Source organism: Notolepis coatsorum (genome assembly GCF_963971535.1).
Source record: "Notolepis coatsorum genome assembly, chromosome: 4".
Classification (NCBI taxonomy): domain Eukaryota; kingdom Metazoa; phylum Chordata; class Actinopteri; order Aulopiformes; family Paralepididae; genus Notolepis; species Notolepis coatsorum.
The window spans coordinates 97060126-97071111 of record NC_140168.1 but is presented as its reverse complement, the minus strand read 5'-3'; the positions used below and the strand labels follow the sequence as shown (position 1 = coordinate 97071111).

General features: G+C 44.1%; 1 protein-coding gene across 1 annotated transcript in view; it reads left to right on the top strand.

Annotated features, from left to right (window-relative positions):
- Nucleotides 1–10986, top strand: part of arpp21 (cAMP-regulated phosphoprotein, 21) — a gene marked incomplete at its 3' end in the record, with an annotated part of 39255 nt that overhangs the window by 16319 nt on the left and 11950 nt on the right. Inside the window, 5 exon segments of the mRNA XM_084312041.1 lie at nt 534–724; nt 1355–1495; nt 1622–1734; nt 2763–2837; nt 4775–4924. Coding sequence (XP_084168167.1) covers nt 534–724; nt 1355–1495; nt 1622–1734; nt 2763–2837; nt 4775–4924 — 670 coding nt within the window.

The following is a 10986-nucleotide window of genomic DNA, read 5'->3' as shown; positions in this document are numbered from 1 at the left end:
CTCTCTCTCTCTCTCGCTCTCTCTCTCTCTCTCACACACAGGCACACACATACACACTATCTTTCTCTGTCTCCCCCGCTCTCTCTCTCTCCCTATCTCTCTCTCTCTCTCTCTCTCTCTCTCTCTCTCTCTCTCTCTCTCTCTCTCTCTCACACACAGGCACACACATACACACTATCTTTCTCTGTCTCCCCCGCTCTCTCTCTCTCCCTATCTCTCTCTCTCTCTCTCTCTCTCTCTCTCTCTCTCTCTCTCTCTCTCTCTCTCTCTCTCTCTCTCTCTCTCTCTCTCTCTCTCTAGTATTTATTTACTGTATGTCTTATGTCTAGGGTTCCTAGGGTTAAGATAAGGGTTATGGTTAACCCTTTTACTACCACACTAGAGTCAGAAGGGTAACCCTTTCACTGCCACACTACAGATGGTTAACCGTCTGTAGTGTGGCAGTGAAAGGGTTAAGGGCAGGTGAGGTAAAGCATAAAACGTGTCTGTTAGGGGTGCGTGACCGAGCCGCAATACCACCCCTCCTCCTGCAGGGGGACCCGTGACGGCTCGGGCTCCAGCTGGGGGGGCAGCAGCAGGCAGAGCAGCACGGAGACCGACTGTCGCTATGGCAACGAGCCCCCGCCCTGGAGCAGCACCGACTCCGACTCCTCCTACCAGTGGACAAGCCCTGCCCCCAAACCCCGCCAGGCCGCCAATCACAACCGGGACACGCGGTGTGCAGGTGTGTGTTCTCCGTTTGTCTCTCATGCCGTCTGGGTGAAGACGTTGACACACTGACGTTTAGGCAACAAAGCTCTTTGGTCAACTTAGTGTTGTACACTATTATACTATTACTGTATACTATTATAGTGTATACTACTACCTATACCTGCTTTAGTACTCTGCTTGTTGTACAAGTGAGTTACAAGCATGACGCAATACTTGGGACTCTAGTCTGACTCCAGACTCTTTGACTTGTTGTACTTGTAACTCTGTGTGTGAGTTGGGGATACAACAGGGGGGGGGGGGCAGGGGGGGGTAAGATAAGATAAGATAAGAATAAACTGTATTGTCCCCGAGGGGAAGATTAACTTGGAACATCAGTGCTGCATCATTCTGCGATAACAGTGTAAACAAAGAAGAAAAAAAATATATACAATCATTAATTCGTTAATTCAGTTAGTAAAAAGGACTTCAGACAAATATGACAATACATAGAGACGTGCAACCATAATACACAAGTAGGTAAACTCATTTCAAAAGCTTCAAAAAGCTTCATATTGCACCCTGCCCTAATTAAATGACAACCGATTAAGACTGGGACAGATCAACTGTACTGAAGGCCTTGTCATTCTCGCTCTCTCTCTTCCAGGGTCCATCTCTTTATACAGAGTGCCTTCTGCTTGTCTCCGCCCCCCCTCCCCTCCCATCCCAGAAGAGCCTATCAGCAACTCTGTCTACATCATAGAGAATGGCATCCCGCCAGGAAGCATATTGATGAATCCACATACTGGTACATGACACACACACACGACACACACACACACACACACACACACACACACACACACACACACACACACACATAGACTAATGGTAGACCTTCTAACCTAACCTAGATTGACCTTTGACCTCTCAGGACAGCCCTTCCTGAACCCTGATGGAACCCCTGCTGTCTACAACCCTCCTGACAGCCAGCAGCCAATCAGGAGCCAGCCTCAGTTGCCGGGCCCACCTCCTCAGCAGCAACAGGTAACATACATACTATTAGGAATCTGTCTATAGAACGCACTGCGAGATAGTGTCTGAAGCTGAGGGAACATGAGTCGAGATCTCATTGTTTTTGTCTACCTACATTTTTAGGCACTGGTTACTGTGATTTGATTTGATTTGATTTGATTTGATTTGATGTTTTTTATTTTCATGTCTTACATACAGGTGTATGCCCAGCCCATATGGGCTTACAAGACACATAACAATAAGTATATATAATACTATACTTGACTAATTACTTGCCAAATTATGACATATAGACCAAGATGGCCACAAAAAAAAGAAAATACAATAAAACGTAATATAACACAAGCTGTACGCAATGTATGTAAACAAAGAAACAAGAGGAATTCATATACAATTATATAGGATATAGTGTGTTTTGTCTCAAGTGCCACGCTTTCTCCAAAAATCCTGCAAAACTGAAGATGTCCTCCACAAAAAGACAACTCAACGTACAACTCTCAGACTGCCAAAACAAATCCGGATTTACAATTTGAATTTTCTCAAATAAAGCCCTCCTCAAGTCGGTGTACAAAGGGCAATAAAAAAACTAAATGATATTCATCCTCCACCACTCCCAGATCACATAGAACACACAACCGCTCCTCCTCAGGTTTACCTTGGAATCTACCCACTTCCACAGCCACACTGGTTACTGTGCGTGATTTGTAGTGGCAAATTTTAATAAAGTATTTCTATTCTATCTCATTTGATCCCGAAATGCTTTCTCCGAGAGCAAAGAAGGGTTGAAGCGCCAGCTATAGCGCATCTGTGGCAGTGCCAGCTTTACCAACATCGGGGTGTTGCTCCCTCAAGTGTGCTCGGGAACAAAACTCTCTCTCTCTCTCTCTCTCTCTATTATTGAAAGACAGTTAATGATAATTACAACCCAGTCTCTCTCTCTCTCTCTCTCTCTCTCTTCTCTCTCTCTCTCTCTCTCTCTCTCTCTCTCTCTCTCTCTCTCTCTCTCTCTCTCTCTCTCTCTCTCTCTCTCTCTCTCTCAGGTGGTTCAGTACTCGCCCGCCCCATACCCACCTCCCCAGATGCTGTCGGTCGCCCCCTCACAGCCGTACTCCAGCGTAAGCATATTCTAGGTCTTTAAATACTTCATGTACCGTAATTCCTCTAATAGTAACCGGTATTCAATTAAAAACCGGGTCTCTATTAATGACCGGGTGCGCTGTTGAGCTAAGCAATTATAAGCCGGCCTCCTAATACAAGCCGGGTTGCATGTATATTAGAGGAATTACGGTATTTCCCTCAATGGATTTACCATAGGCAATATATTTTGTTATTGTTGTTATTTGCTGGCCTGGCTGTGCAGTAAATACCATATAATGGTTTGGTGTTAATGTTTACCAAGAGAGTAAGCCTACCTCAGAATTGTATAAAACGAAGTTATTATTATTATTATTATACCAGTATTGTGATTGCACTATTTTACTTTTTTTGACCACCTGTAATTGCACTGTTTACTGCCATATTTCATACAGTACTTGGTTTCAATAAATGAACCCAGTACATTTTACTGGGTTCAAACTGACACAAAATGTTGATTTATTCATTATGATCTGTTTAAAAATTTGAAATATAGGCCTCTCTCTTATACATGCCTCCTCCTAATACAAGCCTGGTATCCGCTACAGTTGAAACAAATACAAGCCGGGGTTACTATTAGAGGAATTACGGTATATATATATTACGAGAGACAGTGGCTCAGGAGGTAGAGCAGTCGTCTGGTTCCTGGTTCAATTCCCGCTCCTCCCTAGTAGCAGTAGTAATAATAGTAATGTAGATAATAGTAGTAGTTAGGGGTGGACGGTATACGGTATAAACGGTATGAATTTTCCGCTACGGTATGGATTTTGACTATACCTTGTGACCGGTAGAGCAACTCTAAAATAACCACAGTGTGGAGGGAGGGGGCTGCTAGGAGTGGAGCTAACGTTAGCTTGCCGAGACAGGGCTCCACAGTCCGACTATTTCACTCGCATTTGCCCCTAAACATAGATGTGTGCGAACTGGAAAAGTTATTTAGGAGCACAGAGGCTTTACGTAGTGGGCGTGTCAACGAGCAATTGTCATTTCATAATAGACACGGAACAGAGCGGACCTCCAATCAAATCAAATCAAAAGCGACAGTTGTGATTGGAGGATCAAGAAAAGAGGGCAGGGTTTGAGATAGAAGCGAACTAGCTCTTCAGCCCTGCGTTGCACACAGCTGTGTGACAACTTCTCTCGCGAGTCGCGCAGTTTCTATGTGTAATGTAAACTCTGCGACGGGTCCAATCGTCTAACGTGCTTTGCATCCTCCCCATTCTGGAATGCCCACGTCTGATGTGTCGATTGTAGTTGAGTGGGGATGGGGGGGGGGGGGGGGGTTGCTACTGCTGTCCACACCTCAGGCTCTGCCAAGAGAGGTCTGGAGAAACTCACTGTATAATAAGTTATAATAAATCAGACCAAAATGTCTTTTGTGGTTTTTGTTTGTGAAATGTCTTTGAGTGTAGTTTTATGTTTATATTCTGTTTTTATTCTGCAGATTTTTATTATTATTATTTGCATTATTCTATTTGTTGTTATTATTATTGTTGTTGTTGTATTGTGAAGTCTTGTTTATTATTATTATTATTATTATTATTATTATTATTATTATTATTATTATTATTATTATTATTATTATTATTATTATTATTATTATTATTATTATTATTATTATTATTATTATTATTATTATTATTATTATTATTATTATTATTATTATTATTATTATTATTATTATTATTATTATTACTGTGTTGAGTTTGTGTGGAACAGAAAAATTTAATAAAACATTTATAAAAATAAATAAAAATCAGACCTAAACAAAACATTAAAGACCTTTGTCTAGAGGTAGCTGACAGCATTAGATTCTACCTTTTAACCTTGTGTGATTAATCAGCAGGATTGTGAAGGTTAACCTTGTGTGATTAATCAGCAGGATTGTGAAGGTTAACCTCGTCTATTTGGTCAGCAGGTTGAAGAGTTGTCCTCCCAGTTCACCCATGTGACAGTGAACTGTCAGTCAGCAGGGGAAGCCCCGCCTCTCTACCCACCCACTCAGGGTTATGTTTACACAGCCCCTCCCCCTCCCAACCCCCCCAGCTACTGCCAACCCCCGCCTCAGGTAGGGACCTCAAACACACACACACACACACACACACACACACATATATTATAGTACTTTTTGACACATTTACGCACACATATACACATTATAGAACTCTTTGATGCATGGACACACACGCACACATTTCATAACATGTCTCTCTATGCTCTCTTCTCTCTAGATGTTTTTCTAGAGGGGGCTTTTGAAATGTAAAATAATAGACCTAAAATGCTGATAATAAATCATATTCAGCCTATGGATTTACTTGTCCTAAATAATGCACGTCATAGTTATATACGGATACGGCGCTCGCGAGTCGCGACACACACTATGTGGTTATTTTAATAACGGAGCATTGCAAATGTGAATCCCGCGGGGATATTTTTAATGAATGAAACCTATCGGGCGGTTGGCTCTGATTCGTTTCATATTCTCCGCTGTGGATGTATTTGCTTTTTTTTTTTTTTTTTTTTTTTTTTATATATAAATGTTTTTATTTTCAATTTTCAACATAGAACAAGACATCACAATACAATACCGTTAACAATAATAAAAATAATGACACTAACAACAGTAATAACATCACAAGACAGGCAAAAAATAAATAAATAAAAATAAAGACAATAAAAATTAAATAAGGAAATGACAATAGAAAATAAAAATAAATAAAATAAAATAAGTGTGGCTTTCACATGTGTGCATTATCTCGTGTGCTATATATATGTGTGTTCTACCTACCCATATGTGCGTGTGCTTTACCTATGTATATGTTTTATGTGTACATGCATATATGTGTGTTGTGAACGTGTGCATATGACCGTGTATTCCCTAGTAGCCCAGAGTACATGTACAGTACTACTGCAGCCAAGAGGACACGTACAGTATCAATGTAGTCAAGTGGGCATGTACAGTATTACTGTAGTCAAGAGGGCATGTACAGTATCACTGTAGTCAAGTGGGCATGTACCGCATTACTGTAGTCAAAGGTATATGTACAGCATTACTGTAGTCAAGAGAACATGTACCGCACTACTGTAGCCAAGAGGACATGTACAGTATCATTGTAGTCAAGTGGGCATGTACAGTACTACTGTAGTCAAGTGGATATGTACAGTATTACTGTAGTCAAGGGTACATGTACAGCACTACTGTAGTCAAGAGAACATGTACAGCACTACTGTAGTCAAGAGGACATGTACAGTATTACCGCAGTCAAGAGAACATGTATAGTACCACTGTAGTCAAGAGGACATGTACAGTATTTACAATGCCAGTACCGTCAGACAAAACAAGGCAGCAGTGGGAAGTTACTGGTAATGGGGAAATCCGGCGAGTACAGTGGTGGATAGTGCAGGCCCAATATGTGACAGATAGGGGTCCCAGATCTCATAAAAAGTGTCCAACTTGGAATGCAGCATACACGTAATATATTCACAGGGGATACATTCCATTATGATATTGTGCCATGACCTTATTGACGGGACCTCGTCCTTGATCCAAAACAATAGGATGTTCTTTCTAGCAGCAAATGTCAACAAATTGAACAGTCTCTTATGCTTGGAATTGGTAACATGAATATCTGGGAGGCCCAGCAAAAGGCAGAGGGGATCCAGCTCGATGGGGGTGTGAAATATGTCAGAAAGTTCTTCTACAACGTCGTACCAGTAGCTCTGTAGTTTTACACAGGTCCAAAAACAGTGGACGTGATTTCCAATCTCTATCTTGCATTTAAAGCAAAGTGGGGACGTATTGGGATCCATTTTACTTTTACGGGCGGGGGTAATATGAATGCGATGCAATATTCTAATTTGGATGGCCTTGGTGCGGTTACAAACCGAGATTTTTTTTGCGTAGGTCCACGTATCCTGCCAGTCTGCATCTGTGATTTCTATGTCCAAATCCTCTTCCCAGGACTGTTTAGTAACATAGGAAGATAAAGATGAATTAAGGTTCAGAGTACTATAGAAGATAGATATTTGTTTCTTGGGGATCTGCAAGGAGAGGGCCTTCTCCACCTGCGAGGTGGAGATGTCAGTTAAAAGTGAGGTGTCCTTGGTGATAAACTGCCTAATTTGTAGGTACCTAAAAAATTCCGCTTTCAATAGGCCATATCGCTGCTGCAGCTGTGTAAAGGACATTAGGTTCCGGCCATCAAACAGGTGGCCAAGATCGGTTATGCCCTGCTTATACCAGGTCTTGAAGCCGCCGCTGATTTGGTCTGGCTTAAAGTCAGGATTGCCTACAATCGGGGTAAGAGGAGAGGTCAGCTTGGCTCGGCCCTCCACCTTACGGCCAGTCTTCCAGGCCTTGACGGAACATAATGTGATGGGGTTGGAGCACATCTTCCTCACAGACCTAAAGTCTTTGATAAATAGTAGGTTCCACAGGGGGGACTTAGATTGCGAGATTCAACGTCCAGCCATATTGACAGTGGGTCTGATCTGAACCAGCCGACCAGTACCCTAAGGTGTGCCGCCAGCTGGTAGTGTCTAATATTAGGTAGGTCTAGACCCCCATCTTCACTATCCATCTGTAATTTGGCCATTTTCAGACGCGGTTTCTTCCCATTCCAAATGAATGAGCTTAGCCAGCCTTCCAGCACCTTGATAACCTTGTTTGTCAGCAGCACTGGGATCATTTGGAGAGGGTACAACAGTCTGGGGAGTACGTTCATCTTGACGAGGGCAATCCTACCCAGCCAGGAGATCGGTAAAGGGGCCCATCTAACTAAGTCTGCCCTTATGGTGTCTAAAAGAGGGGGAAAATTGGCCTTAGCCAACGTATCATAGGTGGGTGTCACAAATACTCCTAGGTAAACGAAGCCGGAGGGCGACCAGCAAAATGGGAAGGGCTCGGGCAGTATCGGGATAGATTTGAGTGTCCCAAGTGGCATTGCTTCGGATTTGGAAACGTTTATTTTGTACCCCGAGAAGGTTCCAAATGTGGAAATCATGCGGGTTAGACATGGAATTGAAGAGTCAGGCTTAGACACAAAGATCAGCACGTCGTCCGCGTAAAGAGTGATTTTGTGCTCCCTCCCGCCCACTCTAATACCTGAGATCTCGGCTGACTGCCTTACGGCCTGTGCGAGTGGTTCTATGGCCATGTCGAATAATAAAGGGCTAAGAGGATCCCCCTGGGGGTTCCCCCGCTGCAGAGGAAAGTTGCTAGACCTAAGTCCATTAGTCAGGACCGCCGACATCCGCGAGTTGTAAAGAACCTTGACCCAGTCAATAAAGGTGTCACCTAAGCCAAAATCAGCGAGGGTTAAAAATAGATACGGCCATTCTACACGGTCAAATGCCTTCTCCGCGTCGAGAGACAGAACCACCGCGGGGTGGTCTGTCTCACGAGTCATTTGGATGATATTGAGGAGCCGTCTCATGTTGTCGGTAGAGTTCCTACCCTTAATAAAACCGGTCTGATCCTCGTTAATAATAAAAGGGAGTACTTTTTCCAGGCGCATGGACAGGATCTTGGAAAGCAACTTTTGGTCCGAATTGAGTAGGGCTATAGGCCTATAGGAGGCGCACTCCTCAGGGCATTTACCCTTCTTAAGGAGAAGGCAGATATTAGCTTCCCGTAGAGACTGGGGCAGTATCCCCACCTCAGCGGAGTGATTAAGCATTGCCAGCAGGGAATCTAATAGAATATGACCGAACTCCTTATAAAACTCGCATCCGAAACCGTCCGGGCCCGGAGCCTTACCAGATGGCATAGCCTTAAGGGCGCCCAGAGCTTCTTCCTTCGTAATTGGGGCGTTAAGGAGCAAGTTCTGATCTTTCGATACCTTAGGGAGGTGTAATTCAGCGAAGAAGGCCTGCATGTCAGAGAGAGCACCATCGGGTCGCTCGGTCCTATAGAGTTGGGCATAGAAAGAGGCAAACTCTTTGTTAATAGTTTTGGTGTCAAAGGACCTGACCCCGTTGGAGTCAGAGATTGAGGCTATTACTTGGGTGTCAGCCCTTTTTTTTGCCAAGTTAGCCAGGCACCTACCCGGCTTGTCACCGTGTTCGTACATTCTCTGTTTGGTAAATTTAAGAGAATATTCGGCGTCCTGGATCAGAAGAGTGTTTAGCGCCGCTCTGGTGGCCGTAAGCTCCATAAGCACAGCCGGGTCTGGGTTTGAAACATGCTGATTTTCAAGGTCGGCTAGTTTGGATTCAAGAAGTTTACATTGTTCATTTTTCTTGCGCTTCTTGGATGATACATAAGATATAATCAGTCCACGAGAAAAGACCTTAGATGTTTCCCAGAGTAGAGACGGGTTATCCGTAGAGCGAAAGTTAATTGAGTAGAACATTTTAAATTCCGATTCGAAATAGGAGACAAATATATCATCTTTGAGGAGGTATGGGTTGAGGCGCCAACGCCTCGACAGCGCTCTCTCTTCTGACAGGGAGTAGACCAGGTATATAGGGGCGTGATCCGATAGAACGATGCTTCCGATTGTGCAGGACGATACTAGAAAGAGCTTAGAGGAAGGGATGAAGAAATAGTCTATTCTACTGTTGCTCTTGTGTGGGCCGCTAAAAAAGGTGAACTTCAGTTCGGATGGGCAAAGGGTTCTCCAGACATCTGAGTATCCAGTGTCTTCGCATAGGGAGGTGAGCATCTTTGCTTGCCTAGAGGGGGGAGCCAGACTGGGTGGGAGTTTGTCAAGAGACGGTATGAGGTGACAATTAAAGTCTCCGCCCACAAAGGCGTTCTCAGAGGCCAGGCCATTAAATTCAGCAAATATCTTGGATAGAAAGTCAGGGGAATAGCCTGGGGGACAGTATACATTCATAAATGTAATTTCTTTACCCTTAAGAACCCCTTTGATAATCACATAGCGACCTTGGCTATCCACAGAGGAAGTTATAAGTCTAAAGGGGAGATTTTTATTGATCAATATGGCCACGCCCCTACTAAACGTAGAATAGTTTGTAGCAAAGACCTGTCCTACCCAGCTCTTTTGGAGTTTAGCAGTGTCGTTGGGCCCCATATGAGTTTCTTGTAAAAAAGCAATCGACACATTCTCCCTCCTTAAAAAGGTCAGAATCGCCTTCCTCTTAGCCAACCTCTGCAGGCCTCGAACATTCCAGGAGCAGAGCTTGAAGCTCTCAGAGTTAGCCGTAGCCATAGAACATTGAAGGGCGTGTAGGTGGGGCAGACCTGGGCAAGCCTGTGGGCATGTAGAATTCACTTAACTTAAACACTATGCACACGTATTTTGAGCCATACATAAAACATATATTAATGACATAAAAAACATATAAATGTGTGGGACCGGTGGGTCTTTCCCCAACATCACAGGGACTCACCAACATTTCCAGAGACTTCAAACCTACCACTCGTAGAACCATCTCCGTGGCCAACTGCCACATTTCCCTGTATACAAAAGTGCCTCAGAGTGTAAAGCAAACAAGAAAAAATCAATTTGAACCATAAGCCAATAGTAAGGTCAACGGCTGGAACCCAGAACTGTCGGTAAAAAAGGGGGGGGGGGTGTATCTGCCAGTCATGCTGCGACAAAACAGGCGCGCAGTACCTCCACCAGGCCGGGAGGGGGCGATACCCTGTCCGCGAGACTGTTATCTCCCCTGACGCTGGTTCGACCCTACACAGTTATGCCTCCCCACCAGAGGAGGGCGCTGTGCCGGGGGCCACTCCCGCGAGCACATTGTCAGCAGCAAACATTAATGGGAGCCATGCGGGTTGCATGAACCGGTTGAGAGTCAAACAGGTGGCGCAGCCACGAGACCCCATCTCGCTCGACGTGTAATCAACAGTAAATGCATCCCGGTGGCAATGATCAAAAACATGGCCGGGAGCTGGTATATCGCGCAGAAGTTATAAGCGTGGCAGAAATATCCGAAACAGAATAGAATAGGTCCCGCTCCTTCCGAAACGTTAACAGTTAGCAACCTAGCCCGTGGCTATAGTCGTGCAACAGTACAACAGTCATATACAACATACTTGTCCCCCTCCTCCCCTTATGTCAGATAGCGAGAGAAAAATAAAAAGATAACTTTCCAGGCTTTCGAGACTGTTATCTCCCCTGACGCTGGTTCGACCCTACACAGTTATGCCTCCCC